Consider the following 18011-nt stretch of genomic DNA (forward strand, 5'->3'; position numbering starts at 1 on the left):
GGTAAGGGCATGTGGATCCACCATCTTGTCTCCCTGCCGCTGAAGCCAGAGACTATGGCTTCTGTTCATAAATTCCTTTCTCCTTAAATATGAAGTCAAAAGTCATGTAGATAGGAGCTGTTGCTGAAGGGGGGATTCTTTGTCTGAAGAGTTCTGTCCTCTGGGCGTACTTGGCTATGGGGTGGACCCTTGGCCAGGGGACAGGTGAACAACTCTTTCAGCAAACTGTTTCAGTAATGTGCCTGCGTGCGTGTGTGTGTGTGTGTGTGTGTGTGTGTTTGTTCTGTGGTGAACAGGCCTATGCCATTAAACAAACGGTGTGGCTTTGGGCAAGCTGTTATCTTGGGACCTCAGCACACTCATTCATAAATTGTGTCCTTTGGGTGAGATTTCTCTTGGGGTCTTCAAAACCCCCGAGACTGAGGACACATACTGCAGCCTAACGGCATCGAGGAGGGCAAGCATTCAAGTTAGGACAACGCGAACTCTAGCGTCAGCACTGCTAGGTATCTGCCCAAGACCTCGAATGCTGCCCTTACTATGCTTCGGTTTTCTCATCTATAAAAACGGCATTTTTATCTTTTTGGTGGAGCTGTTAAATAAATTAAAATACGTAAAGGGTCTGGCACGGTAGTTGGCAATAAATATCAGTTTCCCTTCTCGACTTCTCGATTTTGGCCAGGACCAGTGCTGTTCACATTCAGGACCTGCCTGAACCGGCAAGCCCTCCAAGTGGGTCCAAAGTGCAAAGGGAAAGTCACTGCTAGAGGCGCCAGTGCGAGCACAGCGCCCCCGCGCGCCGAGTCGGGGAACTGCCGCGGGGTCCGGCCCCGCCCACCAGCGCCTGCGCCTGCGCAGAGGCGCCGCCCCAAGTTTGTTGTGACCGGCGGGGGACGCCGGTGGTGGTGGTAGCGGCGGCGGGGACACCGGGCCGCGGCGCCACCATGGCGGTACGACAGGCGCTGGGCCGCGGCCTACAGCTGGGTCGAGAGCTGCTGCTGCGCTTCACCGGCAAGCCGGGCCGGGCCTACGGCTTGGGGCGGCCGGGCCCGGCGGCGGGCTGTGTGCGCGGGGAGCGTCCGGGCTGGGCCGCAGGACCGAGAGCGGAGCCTCGCAGGATCGGTCTCGGGCTCCCCAACCGCCTCCGCTTCTTTCGCCAGTCGGTGGCCGGGCTGGCGGCGCGGTTGCAGCGGCAGTTCGTGGTGCGGGCCTGGGGCTGCGCGGGGCCTTGCGGCCGGGCAGTCTTTCTGGCCTTCGGGCTAGGGCTGGGCCTCATCGAGGAGAAGCAGGCGGAGAGCCGACGGGCGGTCTCGGCCTGTCAGGAGATCCAGGTGAGCGGGGCCGGGTCCTAAGCCGGGCGGAGGACGGAGCTAAGCGCGGGGTCGGGTCCTGGGCCGGGCGGGGGCGGGGCATGCGGCCAGGGGCAGGGCTAGGTGTGGAGGCGGGGCCCTGGGCCGGTGGAGGGCCGAGGCTTCGGCCGGAGTAGGGCGGGGAGAGGGGCATTAAAGCTCATCTGTTTCACCATTACAGATCGGCTGCTATAAATAAAGCCAGCACCTCCCATTTGTTTTCTCTTCCTCAAATGAGACGTGCTGCCGATTGCAGCTCCAGTCGCAGCACAGCAAAACGCTTTGTGTTAATTTTCTAAAATGCACTGACAAGTAAATCATAACATTCCTATCCCTTTGAGGTAGTTGTCGTCCCTAATTTATGGAGAAGGAAAGTCCTTAGGTGAAGGGACTTGCTCAAAGTCACACAGCTAATAAAAGGCAGTGCCCTTAACCACTGAGCCAGGCTGCCTCCACGGTTTAACCAAAGGATTAGTAGTGACAGAGCTGAAACCGCAGTAAAAACTATGAACGGCGAGAAAAACAGACCTGACATTTTAGTTACCTGTGTAGTTATCCCTGCTGACTGGATACACAAGGGTTCTTGGGCTTTTTAAATGCTTAAAATAGCACAAGACTTCTGTTTTTGCCCAACCAAAGTCTTTGTTAGTGAGGATTCTCCAAACGGAACCAATAGGAGGTGTCTATTTAGAGGCAGATTTATTTTGAGGACCTGGCTCCCTATGGAGATTGGCAAAGTCTAAAAGCCGCAGAGTAGGCGGGCAGGCTGGAGAGCCAGGGAGGAGCCAGAGGTGCAATTCAGGTCTGAAGCCTGGCCGCTGGCAGAATTCCACCTTCTTCCAGGGAGGTCACTCTTCTTCCTGGGGTGTGGAGCCACTCACTAAATTAGCACAACCCCTGCATTTTTTAGGTTAGGGCTGAGGTGGTGGAAGAGGGAGTGACTTGCCCAAGGACACAGCTGTTAGGGTCAAGCAGTGGCTCCTGGGTTTCCTGGTTTCCAGCCCGGTTTTTATTGCTCATCACCACTGTCTCATGTTTGAGCTCTGGCCATTTTGGGGTGACAGGTGACATCTGGCCTAGTCCCCAGCCCCTGACCTTGTCTTTTGCCACAGCTTAACTGGCAGAAGCTAAGGATGGGAAATTTGACTAATCCTGCTTAAAACTAAAGGTTTTTTTAACTGAGGAGATTGATCCTCCTAAACTTACCATTCACACACCCTCTTCGCACACCTCACCCTCCTATGCCTGAAAATGTTATTAGTTATCAATTTCACATTAAAAAAAAATTTTGGGGGGCCAGGCACGGTGGCTCATGCCTGTAATCCCAGCACTTTGGGAGGCTGAGGTGGGTGGATCACGAGGTCAGGAGTTCCAGACCAGCCTGGCCAACATGGTGGAACCCTGTCTCTACTAAAAATACAAAAATTACCCAGGCGCAGTGGTGGGCGCCTGTAATCCCAGCTACTCAGGAGGCTGAGGCAGGAGAATTCCTTGAACCTGGGAGGCAGAGGGTGCAGTGAGCTGAGATCGCGCCACTGCACTCCAGCCTGGGTGACAGAGCAAGACTCCGTCTCCGGGGGGAAAGTTTGTTTTCACTGGCTACTTTTGCTGGAGTTAATTTCACATTTAAAAAATTCTGAAGCCAGGCATGGTGACTCATGCCTGTAATCCTAGCGCTTTGGGAGGCCAAGGTGAGAGAATCTCTTGAGCTTAGGAGTTGAAGCCCAGCTGGGACAACATAGTGAGACCTTGTTCCCACAAAATATTAAAAAATTAGCCAGGCATGGTGGCATGTGCCGATAGTCCCAGCTACTTGGGAGGCTAAGGTGGGAGGATTGCTTGAGCCCAGGAGTTTGAGGCTGCAGTGAGCTATAGCTGCACCACTGCACCCCAGCCTGGGCAACTAGCAGGAGTGTGCTAGTAGCAAGCTCTAAAAACTTATATTATAAAAGTATGTGTATATATAACATATAATATGTGTATATATGTTATGTATACTATATGTTACATATAATAGTATATAGTATATGTTATATATAACGTGTATATATATTTTATATATACACACACACACACACAAACACACGTTGATTCTGCTCCATGGAGTTTATAAGGGAAGATGGATTTTCTTTTTCTTTTTTTTGATACGGAGTCTCACACTGTCACCCAGGCTGGAGTGCAATGGCACTATCTCGGCTCACTGCACCCTCCGCCTCCCGGGTTCACTCAATTCTCCTGCCTCAGCCTCCCGAATAGCTGGGATTACAGGTGCACACCATCACACTCGGCTAATTTTTTGTATTTTTAGTAGAGACAGGGTTTCACTATGTTGGCCAGACTGGTCTTGAACTCCTGACTTCATGATCTGCCTGCCTCGGCCTCCCAAAGTGCTGGGATTACAGGCGTGAACCACTGCGCCCGGCCTGGACTTTCATTTTTTTAAAAAGTTCAAAGTTATAGTGCAAGGTTAAGTTGCTTACAGATACCAGGTGCTTTAGGAACCCTCTAGAAGGAAAGTTGCTATGAGCTGGGTCATCAGGGCTGGTCACAGAGGAAGGAGGAGCTTGAGTTGGGCTTGATGGCTGAGCAGGGATGAGCCAGACAGAGTGACACTATAGAAACAGGGGCTGGAAGGATGCTGTGAGCAGCTTTCAAAGAGAGGCAGCCGAAGGATGAGTGCAGGCAGTGTGCAGACCAGCCTGGCAGCAGCCAGAACACAGATAAGATCCTGGACAGTCTGGTAAACAGCCGAGTGACACATGAAAGCAATGTATTTTGATGTGGCTCAGAGCACGGAAGGCACGGCACTGAGAGTGGGGTAGTCTAGAGATGGTGCCTGGTAGGCTACGACCAAGGGGCATATGCAGAGCTGTGCCTGGCACCCAGGGGTGACTAACCTTGGAAAGGAAGAGCTCAGCAGATCAGACCATTTGAGAGGGAAAGTGGAGCCTGGGTGACTGGAAGAGTGACGTCACCGCTGCCTGAAGCAGGGGAAGACCCAGATTTTTGTCACATGGCCTCTTTCCCAGTGCAGCACTGCCCCCACCACCTGCACCTCCATCCATTTCTGTCTGAACTCTTGTACTCTTACTACCTTTCTGGCCAGAGTAGCCCCATCGGAGCCTTAAGAGGCAGAGACAGAAAGACGAGACTGAATCCCTCTGCTCTGGGGATGCGCCTGATCTCACCCACTTGCCTGCCAGACCCTCTGAGATCACTGTGGATCACACACTCCTGCTAGTTGCCCAGGAGCCGTCTGCCAAGGTCTTTGGAGAGCGAGCTGTCTCCATAATCAGACACCTCCAGAGCTCTGCTGGGGAGTGAAGGCAGCAGGGAGAGGTGCACTGGCTATAGGACGCGGGGTTTCTGACCTCTCAGATCATTGCGTATTGTGATCACAGTGAAGCAACAGAGTTTGAGAAAAATCATTCTGAATAATGAGAAAGAAGATGGCCTGGACCCAGGCTAAGCAGTAGAACCCGGTTGGGTTGTGTTTTTCTGGTTTATTGATCTGGTCGGTGCGGACCATGCCTCGCTGCACCTCTCTCTGCCTCCCGTTTCCCTTTTCTTGGACCGTCCTAGGCTCCCTGGCTCATGGTGCATTCTTTTTTCCTCACAGGCAATTTTTACCCAGAAAAGCAAGCCAGGGCCTGACCCGTTGGACACAAGACGCTGGCAGGGCTTTCGGCTGGAGGAGTATCTGATAGGGCAGTCCATTGGCAAGGGCTGCAGTGCCGCTGTGTATGAAGCCACCATGCCTGCATTGCCCCAGAACCTGGAGGTGACAAAGAGCACCGGGTCGCTTCCAGGGAGAGGCCCAGGTACCAGTGCACCAGGAGAAGAGCAGGAGCAAGCTCTGGGGGCCCCTGCCTTCCCCTTGGCCATCAAGATGATGTGGAACATCTCGGTAAGCACCAGGCCTTTCATCTTTAAAGATGTTCTCAAAATGCCCATCTTGGTGAGCCTGGTGAGGATTTTTTTCCAGGAAGTAGGTAGGAAAAGACAGATTCTTCACAGGAAAGGTGCTTATTATATAGTCAGGCTGCCTCCCTGTTACACAGAAGTAGACCAGAATGTTTCAAATTGTATTCTGCCCACAGATCACCCAGGGATTAGGTTCAAAGGTAGATTCTGGCCAGGTATGGTGGACCATGCCTGTAATCCCAGCACTTTGGGAGGCCAATCAGTTGAGCTCAGGAGTTCGAGACCAGCCTGGGCAACATGATGAAACCCCATCTCTATGAAAAATACAAAAATTAGCCAGGTGTGACAGCTTGCACCTGTAGTCTTAGCTACTTGGGTGGCTGGTAGCTGAAGTGGGAGGATCACTTGAGTCCAAGAGGCAGAGGCTGCAGTGATCCAAGATTGTGGCACTGCACTCTAGCCTGGGTAACAGAGTGAGACCCTGTCTCAAAAAAAAAAAAAAAAAAAAAACCAAAGGTAGATTCTGATTCAGCAGGTCAGAGGTGGGGCCTGAGATTCTGCCTTCCCAGTAAGCTCCCACGTGATACCAATGCCACTGCTCTGTCAGCCACACTTCGAGTAACAAGGGCCTAAACCACTGGTTTCTACCCTGATTGGTCAGTTCACCATCCCCTCCTTCCTGTAACCTGCCTCACTGGAGAGGGGGAACTGGATCTCTTTCCTCTAAGCTCACTCTGCAAGCCCACCTCCAGCTCAGAGGCTTGCCTGTCAACTCCCTGCTCTCAACTCTTGGAAGGACTCAAGGCTTTGGGAAATTGAAGAGTATTTTTCCCCCACGAAAACAATTTCTGTCCACTTAATTTATTTACCTTGCCATTGCTAGGTGGGCTTTAAAAATGTATCAAGACCCGATGCTCTGTCTCCTGCCCATCCTTGGGCCCATCCATTCAAGGCCGAGGTGGGAAGTGGCCACAGCTGTTCATGGTGGGCCCTAGAGGATGCAGTTTCTTGTTCTGATTTGGGGAATGAAGGTTATTAGACTGTTGCACTCCAAGCTGGGTTAATAGCTAACAAGCAGCCAAATCCTTTGCCTATGAAACATCCAGTCTTAGCATCAAAACATGCACTGGTTGGGGCATGACAGCTGTTGCATTCACAGAAGCTACAAGATTGTTCATTCTTACATGATCTTCTTGATACAGGTTTCATATGTCCTGAGAGCCCTTCCAAATACAATGAGGACAATAAGGTGCTTTCCCCACTCTTTGGGTTTTGTCTGTTTGTTGTGGAAGATGGAGGAAGGCTGTTCCATGATTCAGTACAGCTTCACCCAGGGTGGAGCATGTCAGGCTCTGGCCTGGCTGGTGAAGGGAGCCTGCAGAATGAGTTACTGATCCAGTGGTCAATTTCAAACTGGTGGGGACCAGAGGCACCGATGGCAGGAAGCAGCACCCCATACCCTGATCACCTTGGCATCTCCTCCAGCCCTGGCACCTAGGCTGCAAGAGTTTGAGGAGCGTGAAGCATCCTCTGAGTTGGCGTGGATGGTACCTCTGTCTGTCTCCCAGGAGTAGCTTGTCTCAGCCTACCACTTAAGAGAGGTCATCTTATCTCGAAGGTCAGAGCAGCTGTCCTGCTGCAGGTTACAGGCAGGGCTTACAAGGAACTTACTGTTCTGCTCCAGCCTGTGTAACCCTGGGTTCCTTGTGGGTGTTCCAGGCAGGTTCCTCCAGCGAAGCTATCTTGAACACAATGAGCCAGGAGCTGGTCCCAGCGAGCCGAGTGGCCTTGGCCGGGGAGTATGGAGCAGTCACTTACAGGTCAGTGCCCTCTGCCTGCCGGACTGACTGGGGCTTCTTTGAGAGCATCTTCATCCATCACTTGTGTCGTCAGCACCTGGTACAGTGTCTGACATGACAGTAGATAATAAAGGCTTAATGTTGGTGATGGATTTTCAGTTAGTGGATAATTTCACTTGGGAAAAATTGCAGGTGATCTGACCCCAAGTGATGATGCCCATGCGTAATTCACATTGGAGCAGGGGAGAGAAGGCCACCCAAAAAGGCCCAATTCACAGTGTTGCATGATTGATCGCGGTTCTCTGATTCCTCCTAAGAAATGCACGGGTAGAGCGCCACCTATTGGAATAAACTGAACTCTGTCCCCACCGGAGGGAACACTCGTTTCACTAATAGTTATGTGCACTGATGGTGTTAAGAGATTTAAAAAAAAAAAAAAAGTGGTCTGTTGGCCCAGAGCTCTCAGTGTGGCAGCAGAGGGCCCAGGGTGTAAGTGCTAGAATTGAGTATGCTCGGGCTGAGGGAGCCCAGCGGAGGCGTGTGCTGCAGGGGAGGGGCTGCTCAGAAAGACTTCTCAGAGGGAAAGTTTGTGCCACCTTGTGAAGGATGAATTGGCATTACTTGGGCAGAGGAGTAGGGAAGAGGCATTCCCAGCAGAGGGAAGAGCAAGTGAACAGCAGCTACACTTCCAGCTCAGAAAAGCCCACGTGCACAGGTGGTGAGGACTGACGCGCAGCTATGACGGAGGAGGTACTGTGCCCACCTTAATGTTTACAGCCTGGTGCACGCCTGTAATCCCAGCACTTTGGGAGGCCAAGGCAGGCAGATCACTTGAGCCCAGGAGTTCAAGAGCAGCCTGGGCAACATGGTGAAACCCTGCCTCTACAAAAAATATAAAAAATTTTAGCCAGGCATGGTGGCACATGCCTGTGGTCCCAGCTACTCAGGAGGCTGAGGCGGGAGGATTGTCTGAGCCCAGGGAGGTTGAGGCTCCAGTGAACCCAGATCATGCCACTGCACTCCAGCCCGGGCGAGCAAGTGAGACCCTGTCTCGAAAATATATGTATATGTATTTGTAGCCCACCAAGAAGAGGTGGGTCGCTGCATTTTTGCTGATTTACTGGAGCGCTGGTTTACAGATCTTCATTCTGTCGGAGGCAGGAAGGCAGAAGTATGAAATTAAGGGAATGGACGTGGAAAACCCCTTCCATGGTTTGGAGGGGTCCAGTGTGACTGGAGTCCCTGCAGGCTGGTGGAGTCAGCTGCTCAGGTGGCTTCTTCTCCTCCTGAGGCCTTTGTGGAGAAAGTGGACACCTGAAGGTCAGCTGCTTTGGGGCTAACGTGATCCTCAGTGCCTCTTCTTGTGGTATGAGGGGGAGCCGGCCGACGTGGCACTGTCCTGCTGCCGGGAACACCGTGATGTCTGCTGCCGAGACCTCCCATCTGACATAGTCCCTGTCCCTCTCCAGGGACTTTGTTCCTTTAGCAGTTCTCACTGTCCAGCCTCACATCACACGTCTTTTCCTGTTGGTTGTTTTTGCTCCAGCTGTACTGTACACGCTCTTTGTTTGCTGCATACCCCCAGGGCTCAGTAAATATCTGTTGAATGACCGGATGGCTGTGGCAGCAGGTACATTACCTCAACTGCTGGTGCACCTTGGGAAAAGCTTCTCCAAGAGCACCCTGGGTTCATTTCCTTCTAGCCTCTGCTGTCCTGGGGCCGGGAGATTCAAGGCGCTTTGCAACCTGCTCCTCTGAGTGCGTCTCCCACCTTATCTCTCACCCTTCTCATCAGCACCCTACACTCCACCACGCTGGCTTCATAGCTCCTTCCCCAAACGTGCCAGGCTCCTCTGTGACCATCTCCTGAGCGTACAGCTGGCTACACCTGTGCTGCCCTCCTCCCACATTTCAGGTCTCAGTTCAGACGCCCCCGACCCTGCCATGTATCTCCCCAGTACAGCCATAGCCCTCTGCCCCTGAGCTCCCATGAAACCTGCTGGGGCCCTGACAGCCTGGGGCTGTGATCATGATGCCCAGGGGCTTGAGGGTGGAAACAATGCTCTGGCTCCTTTGATTGCATAGAACAGGGGCCACTCAGATTGACTCAAGAGCAGGAGCAGTGCGTGGGCACGCGTGGACTGCAGCCACACAGCCTGGGGACCACGCAGCGCTGGGAGAGGCTGGCACCCTGCTCTCTCCCTAGCTCAGTCTAGGCTCTGCCCCATTCACTTCCCTCCACCATTGTTATGCAGCAAAGGGGGCTCTAGCCTGATGTGCTAGAAGCAATGACACTGGATTTTTGAGAAAAGCTAAGCTTTCTATTGTGAGTCTACTCACATGGAGACAGGAGTCGAATTCAACCCTGTCTCCCTGTGCTAGCTTTAAGGCAGTAATTTTATTAGAGGAGGTTTAAGGGGTGGATTCTAAGATTAGCAGATGATTGGTGGAAGGAAAAGAGAAGTCGGGACAGTCCTTGGACATGCGCAGTTATCTCTTCATGCCAACTCACAGGTCCCCTGTGCAGATTTGGGAGGAGTGAGTATGAAACGTGCAGTGGCAATTCAGGCTGTGACATCGGCAAACTTGTTCTGTGCAAGGTGTAGTTGGCCTTATTGGTTCCAGCCGATTTCAGCCAATTCTTTTATCTCATAAGCAGAGGGAGTTTCAGCCTTTCAGAAAGTGGTTTCTACAAACTCAAATTTTCTTTTTTTTTCCAGAGACAGGGTCTCATTCTGTTGCCCAGGCTGGAGTGCAGTGGCGTGATCTTGGCTCACTGCAGCCTCAACCTCCCTGGGTTCAAGGGATCCTCCCACCTCAGCCTCCCAAGTAGCTGGGTCTACAGGCACATGCCACCATGCCTAGCTAATTTTTGTAGTTTTTGTAGAGACAGGGTTCCTCCATGTTGCCCAGGCTGGCCTCGAACTCCTGGGCTCAAGCAGTCACCTGCCTCAGCCTCCCAAAGTGCTGGGATTACAGGAGTGAGCCGCAGGAATCTCCACCAGTTACTGATTTCTTGAACTTGTGGGGACATGGTTCCACTGTCCGCATGCTGTTTCTTCCTCGCATCTCCTGTTCCTGCTTCCCTTTGGCCTGCTCACCTCTGGCTTCTCATGGCCCCAGTGAAGTCTCGTGGCTTCCTCTCCACTGTGGACTGGCAGATTCCTTCACTCACACTCCCAAAGAGAGGATCTACTTCCCTCCCTTCCTTTGTCCAACCATCTGGGTCTCGAGTGTCACTGTAGGTTCATTGCCCTTGGGGCAAGTGACCCCTTGGGTCAGCCAGCTTTGGCTGAAGAGCAGGGCTGGCACACAGCTGGCAGAGCCACCCCATCCAAAATCTAGCCACTGTGCCTCAGCAGGGCTGTGGTTTGGGGGTGGGGGGGGCACTCCCCACAGGAGAAGGAACAGCCAGGGCAGGCAGATGACACCACCACTACTATTCTGGATCTATTCACTCATTCAACAAAGGTTTATTACACCCATATTCCATGCCAGCTATTGTAGTAGACTGGGAATAACGGAGAAAATTCAGGCACAGTCCTTGCTCTTAGGGAGCTCACATGATTACTTATTGATGAATGTCTGTCTCCCCTGATAGACTGCAAATCCGTGAGGACAGGGACTCTGTCTTGTTCTGTGCCATAGTTCCACAGCATTCCAGCATGATGTCTGGTACTTAGCATGCAGACAATGCGTATTGGTTGAATGAGTAATAGTAGAGCTAATATCAGCTGAGACTTCCTCTGTGCTAGACACGATTCTAAGTGCCTTCCACCCATTGACAACCTTATGCAGAGTGTTAACACCACATTCCCCTTGCACCCTGGAGATTGAGCCCAGAGAAGAACAGAGGGGACACATTCCAAGACAGACCCCCAGTGGATGCCTGAAGCCACAGATAGTAACAAACCCTATATATACTGTGTTTTTTCTTTTTGTTTGTTTTTTTTTTGTTTTTTTGTTTGTTTTTGAGACGGAATCTCGCTCTGTCGCCCAGGCTGGAGTGCAGTGGCGCCATCTCGGCTCACTGCAAGCTCCGCCTCCTGGGTTCACGCCATTCTCCTGCCTCAGCCTCCCAAGTAGCTGGGACTACAGGCGCCCACCACCACGCCCGGCTAGTTTTTTTTTTTTGTATTTTTAGTAGAGACGGGGTTTCACTGTGTTAGCCAGGATGGTCTTGATCTCCTGACCTCGTGTCCGCCCGCCTCAGCCTCCCAAAGTGCTGGGATTACAGGCGTGAGCCACCGCGCCCGGCCCCTGTGTTTTTTCTTATACACACATACCTATGGTAAAGTTTAATTTATAAATTAGGCACAGTAAAAAATTAAAGATAATAACTAATAAAATAGAATAATTATGACAATATACTGTAATAAAAGTTATGTGCATGTGGCCTCTCTCTCTTCTCTCTAAATATCTTCTTGTACTCAAGATTCTCAGACTGTACACCTATTCTCAGACTGTGGATAACTGAAGTTGTAGAAAGCAAAACTGTGGATAAGGTTGGGGCTACTGTAACTCAGCCAAGGACTCACAGTGGTAGACCTGGAACCCAGGCAGTCTGATTCTAGGGTGTCTCCACCTATGTTCTGCCACTTGGGATGGATAGGATGGATGGGTGGACAGATGGATGGATGGATGGACAAATGGATTGAAGGATGGGTAGGGGAGTCATCAGATGTGTTCTCCAACACCATGTACAGTATCTGGCACATAGCAAATCTGTGGTAAACATTTGATAGTAAGTGAATAATGAATGTCAGTGCCAGTGTTGGTGTGGCCTTAGGTTATTGTCTTTCCAGGTGTTGTATCTGATGCTGGCCTCATATGTTTGTCTCACTTGGCTGAATAGAAAATCCAAGAGAGGTCCCAAGCAACTAGCCCCTCACCCCAACATCATCCGGGTTCTCCGCGCTTTCACCTCTTCCGTGCCGCTGCTACCCGGGGCCCTGGTTGACTACCCTGATGTGCTGCCCCCACGCCTCCACCCTGAAGGCCTGGGCCACGGCCGGACGCTGTTCCTCGTTATGAAGAAGTAAGTGGCAGTGGCGCGGCAGGGCCTTGGAGCTGCTACATCTCCCAAGGGTAGCTGGTCCCTGCCCTCCATGTGCACCTTGACCAGGGGGTTTCGGAGAACAGGGTCATCACCCTTCGGGAGACAAAAGCCATGCAGAGGGAGCATATCTGCCCTGGAGAGCATTTTCCCTGTGGGACAATTTTTCATGGAAACAAACTCTCATCTTCATCCAGAACATACTTGTCACCTAGTCCTTTTGGTCCATTTGACTGTTAACCTTTTCTGTGGCTGGCCTTACCTGTTTTTAACATAAAAACAGTCCTCCTTCCTCACCCCCTGTATCTCCTAACTTTGCTATAGTGGGCGTTTTATTTTAAGGAAATAATTATCTGCACCGTTACTTTGAACATAGGGAGCCCCAGTCCTTACTTCCTGATTTCAGGATGGTGAGTGGGAGGGAACAGAAAGGATGCTGGGGGATGCTGGGGAAAAATGGGAGTCCAAATGCTCCTGGAAGGGGAAGAGGAACAACCTAACCCAAACAGTGATTAAGGTATTAGGAGGCCGGGCATGGTGATTCACGCTTGTAATCCCAGCACTTTGGGAGGCCGGGGTGGGTAGATCACTTGAGGTCAGGAATTTGAGACCAGCCTGGCCAACATGGCAAAACTGCATCTCTACTGAAAATACAAAAATTAGCCTGGTGTGGTGGCGGGCACCTGTAATCCCAGCTACTCGGGAGGCTGAGGTAGGAGAATTGCTTGAACCTAGAAGGTGAAGGTTGCAGTGAGCCGAGATCATGCCACTGCACTCCAGCCTGGCAACAGAGTGAGACTCCATCTCAAAAAAAAAAAAGAGGTATTGGGAGTTGTCGATGTGTGGTAGCCAGAGGCCCTGTCCCCTCTCCACCAGCTATCCCTGTACCCTGCGCCAGTACCTTCGCGCGAACACACCCAGCCCCCGCCTCGCCACCATGATGATGCTGCAGCTGCTGGAAGGCGTGGACCATCTGGTTCAACAGGGCATCGCGCACAGAGACCTGAAATCCGACAACATCCTTGTGGAGCTGGACCCAGGTAGGAACCTGCTGCACCATCAGAACTCTCCAGGGGCACTAGAGGGTGGGTCAGGAGCATTTAGGACCGACTCTTCAGGTCCTCTCTGGTTTTGTCTTCTAAGTCATGTCTTCATTTGGCTCTGCACATGAGAGGTGAGCAATCTCTCCCTCAGAACGGGGGTTTTTGTTCTGTCTTGCAGAGAGACAGTGCTTCCCAAGTTCCTTTCTGTTGCCCACTTGAAGAACAAGGACCTCAGTGCTGCAAGTTTTCCTAGATAAATAAAGAGACCAGGCACAGTGACTCACACCTGTAATCCCAACACTTTGGGAGGCCAGGGTGGGAGGACTGCTTGAGGCCAGGAGTTTGAGACCAGCCTGGGAAACAGAGTGAGATCCCTTCTCTAAAAAAAAAAAAAAAAAATATATATATATATATATATATATATATATGTTTTAAATTAGCCAGAAAAAAAGTTAGCCAGGCATGGTGGCATGCACCTGTAGCCCCAGCTACTTGGGAGGCTGAGGTCAGAGGATCACTTTAGCCTTGGAGTTAAGAGTCTGCAATGAGGTATGAATGTGCCACTGTACTCCAGCCTGGGCAGCAGAGTGAGATCCTGTCAAAAAAAATTAATAAAGTAAAAGAGAAGTAGACTTTAGCTCATTATAAAAAATAATTTTCGGCTGGGTGTGGTGGCTCACACCTGTAATCCCAGCACTTTGAGAGGCCGAGGCAGGTGGATCACCAGGTCAAGAGATTGAGACCATCTTGGCCAACATGGTGAAACCCCATCTCTACTAAAAATACAAAAATTAGCTGGGTGTGGTGGCACATGCCTGTAGTCCCAGCTACTCGGGAGGTTGAGGCAGGAGAATTGCTTGAACGCGGGAGGTGGAGGTTGTAGTGAGCCGAGATTATGCCACTCCAGCCTGGTGACAGAGAGAGACTCCATCTCAAAATAAGTAAATAAAACTTTCAAACAATGAAAGCTGTCCAAATGTAAGCCCAATTGCCTTTGGAAATGAGTTGCCCACCACTGGAAGCATTCAAGTAGAAACTGAATGGCCACTTGCCTGGGAAAATTGTAAAGGAGAGTCATACATCTGATACATTTTTGATCTAGAAGATTTAAAATAATTGACTAGAGGAACTGGCTGATTGATTGATTGATTGATTGATTGAGACAGAGTCTTGCTTTGTTGCCCAGGCTGGATGGAGTGCAGTGGCGCCATCTCAGCTCACTGCAGCTTCCACCTCCCAGGTTCAAGTGATTCTCCTGTCTCAGCCTCCCGAGTAGCTGGAATTACAGGCATACACCACCATGCCTGGCTAGTTTTTTTGTATTTTTAGTAGAGACGGGGGTTTCACCATGTTGGCCAGGCTGGTCTTGAACTCCTGACCTCAGGTAATCTATCCGCCTTGGCCCCCCAAAGTGCTGGGATTACAGGCCACCATGCCCGGCAATAACTGATTCTTAATGCACCTGGTTCTTAGGTTTGGATTTGGGGTTTCAAATTCAAATCAAAGACTCGTGGGGCATAAAGGGCCCTTGGAGATCATTTGAACCACGCTCTAGCTCCTTTGGTCTTGGGGACAGCTCCAGTTACAAGGACGTGATTAAATTGAGCCACGCTCTTACACAGCCCTTTGCCTGGGGATTTTGCAGCCCATACTTCCTGGAGGCATTTCCGTGTTCACACAGCAGGCCCTTCTGATCAGCTCTCAGGCCTTGCTGGCCTCCTGGGCCAACACCGAGCCATTAGCCCCTGTCAGCCATGTCTTGCTGGTGGCTTTAGTAGGGACATAGGAGGGCCTCTCGGAGGGAAGGAGGGGAGGAGAATTGGTCACTTTGCTTGCTCCTTCCCAGACGGCTGCCCCTGGCTGGTGATCGCAGATTTTGGCTGCTGCCTGGCTGATGAGAGCATCGGCCTGCAGTTGCCCTTCAGCAGCTGGTACGTGGATCGGGGCGGAAACGGCTGCCTGATGGCCCCAGAGGTGAGTCCCAAGCATGTCATGCACCATCGGCAGCCCTTCCCCGACGCGTCCACAGAGTGCAGAAGGAGACTTGATGCCTGTGATCACCCAACACCTCCATCTTTTCTGACCCATAATTTGGCACAAGTTCTTTCCCTGCCACTTCGCTTTCCTCCGACTTTCCCTCGTGTTCCAGGGCAGTGCGAGTCCTGTCACATAAACCAGGCGGTCTAAGCAGACCCCTTCTGAGTCTGAGCCACAGCTCACTCAAGCTCTGGGCTCCTTGGGACAGAGTTCAGATTAGCCCGTCAATCAGGTGACGTGCAGGACATGAAAAGGTTAGATAGGCGGGCAGCATGGTATCTCACCCACTGCTTCTGAACAGGTGTCCACGGCCCGTCCTGGCCCCAGGGCAGTGATTGACTACAGCAAGGCTGATGCCTGGGCAGTGGGAGCCATCGCCTATGAAATCTTCGGGCTTGTCAATCCCTTCTACAGCCAGGGCAAGGCCCACCTTGAGAGCCGCAGCTACCAGGAGGCTCAGCTACCTGCACTGCCCGAGTCGGTGCCTCCAGATGTGAGACAGCTGGTGAGGGCACTGCTCCAGCGAGAGGCCAGCAAGGTGAGACTGTCCCCGGCTTCGAGGGGATGGTATAGGTGGAAACCTCTGTTCTCGTTCCAGAGTGAAAGTCAGGTTTGGGCCAGAGCCACAGTGACAGATCCTCTGTGTTAGGAAGGTAAAGGCTAGTTACAGGAGAACAAAAAACAGATTTTAATGTAGATAGGAGTAGGAGCGCTAGCCACATCATAGTCAGAATCCCAGCAGTTCAACTCCTGTGGCTTTTTAGTTGCTTAAAAAGTTGTTCAGAGGCCAGACACGGTGGCTCACGCCTATAATCCCAGCACTTTGGGAGGCCAAGGTGGGCGGATCACTTGGGACCAGGAGTTCCAGAGCAGCCTGGTCAATGTGGTAAAACCCCATCTGTAATAAAAATACAAAAATTAGCCAGGTGTCGTGGCGCATGCCTGTAATTCCAGCTACTTGGGAGGCTGAAGCAGGAGAATCACTTGAACCTGGGAGACAGAGGTTGCAGTGAGCCAAGATCACACCACTGCACTCCAGCCTAGGTGACAGTGCAAGACTCTGTCTCAAAAAGAAAAAAAAAAAAAAAGCTATTCAGAGAGAAAAGGATGTATTTTTGAGAAACGTTTAATGGAGATGTAGCTCATGGAAACAGCTGAGAACTGATCAGAGAGAGAGAGATGGAAAACATTTCCTGAGAGCAGATCTGGACGTTGTGAAATTAATATAAAGGAATGCATAGGCAGACCCGTCTGAAGCCATAATTGGAGTGGCAGCTGGCTCAGGGGCAGGCTTAGTGCAAAGAGCTGAGCCATAACTGCGTCCCAGCACTGTTCTGCCACTCCGTTAACCGCTCTCTGTACGTAGCCTGCTATCTTGGTGCACAGTGATGGTTAGAATAACAGCTGCAACCAGTTATGAAATGATAGGAGGCAACTTACCTGGTACAAGGGACCAGATAGCTGTGCACAAGAGGCACTGGGCTTTCCCCCGGGGGGAAAGGCTGTTTAAACAATGCATGCTACCCCATGCAGAGGTGTACATGTGGAAAAGCTTGGAGCACGGGGAGGGGCAGGCAGTATTTGTCACCTGAGTGAAGGGCATCAGTAGGAGATGGGGTAGAGGAAGAACTGGGTTGGGACCAGAGAAAGGAAGACCCTCACTAACAAAGCAGGCTTTGGGTTGAGACAGCATTAACAGATGTTCTAACTTTAGCTTCCCTTCCTGTTGCAGAGACCATCTGCCCGAGTAGCTGCAAATGTACTTCATCTAAGCCTCTGGGGTGAACAGATTCTAGCCCTGAAGAATCTGAAGTTAGATAAGATGGTTGGCTGGCTCCTCCAACAATCGGCTGCCACTTTGTTGGCCAACAGGCTCACAGAGAAGTGTTGTGTGGAAACAAAAATGAAGATGCTCTTTCTGGCTAACCTGGAGTGTGAAACGCTCTGCCAGGCAGCCCTCCTTCTCTGCTCATGGAGGGCAGCCCTGTGATGTCCCTGCATGGAGCTGGTGAATTACTAAAAGAACTTGGCATCCGCTGTGTCGTGATGGTCTGTGAATGGTGAGGGTGGGAGTCAGGAGACAAGATGGCGCAGAGAGGGCTGGTTAGCCAGAAAAGGCTTCAGGCTTGGCAAATGGAAGAACTTGAGTCAGAGTTCAGTCTGCTGTCCTGTGCTCACAGACATCTGAAAAGTGAATGGCCAAGCTGGTCTAGTAGATGAAGCCGAACTGAGGAGGGGGAGGCCTGCATCCACATAGAGGCTCCAGGCCAAGGCACTGGCTGTCAGTGGCAGAGTTTGGCTGTGACCTTTGCCCCTAACATGAGGAACTCGTTTGAAGGAGGCAGCGTAGCATGTCTGCATTTGCCACCTGGATGAAGGCAGCTATCAGCATGGGTCAGCACGAGACAGCACATTCAGTTATGGGAGTAGGAAACATCTGCGTGAGGCCTGGGCCTCTGTATTCCCAAGCTGTGTGTTCTGGACCAGCTACTGAATTAATCTCACATAGCGAAAGTGACTGATGAGCAGTAAGTGTGGGGATTTACACTTGAGGGCTTCCCTCCTGACTAGCCTCTCTTACAGGAACTGTGAAATATTAAATGCAAATTTACAACTGCAGATGACGTATGTGCCTTGAACTGAATATTTGGCTTTAAGAATGATTCTTACACTCTGCAGGTGAGAACATTTTGTGGGCAGGTATCAACATTGGGGAAGAGATCTCACGTCTAACTTTATACATGATTTTTAGGAATACAGCTATTGCCTAAATAAAGCAACGTCAACATGCAGTTAAGGTTCT

The 18011-nt window shown here is 51.3% G+C and overlaps 1 protein-coding gene across 1 annotated transcript; it reads left to right on the top strand.

The window, feature by feature from the left end:
* Positions 1-858: 858 nt before the first annotated feature.
* On the top strand, positions 859-18000 carry PINK1 (PTEN induced kinase 1). Its single transcript, XM_003891262.4, has 8 exons — positions 859-1331; positions 4969-5256; positions 6993-7093; positions 11928-12110; positions 13005-13168; positions 15018-15145; positions 15510-15746; positions 16941-18000. Exons 1-8 carry the CDS (start codon positions 945-947, stop codon positions 17196-17198), a joined length of 1746 nt encoding a protein of 581 aa, XP_003891311.1. The 5' UTR covers positions 859-944; the 3' UTR covers positions 17199-18000.
* Positions 18001-18011: the final 11 nt, after the last annotated feature.

This window comes from Papio anubis, chromosome 1 (assembly GCF_008728515.1).
Source record: "Papio anubis isolate 15944 chromosome 1, Panubis1.0, whole genome shotgun sequence".
NCBI classification, from domain to species: Eukaryota; Metazoa; Chordata; class Mammalia; order Primates; family Cercopithecidae; genus Papio; species Papio anubis.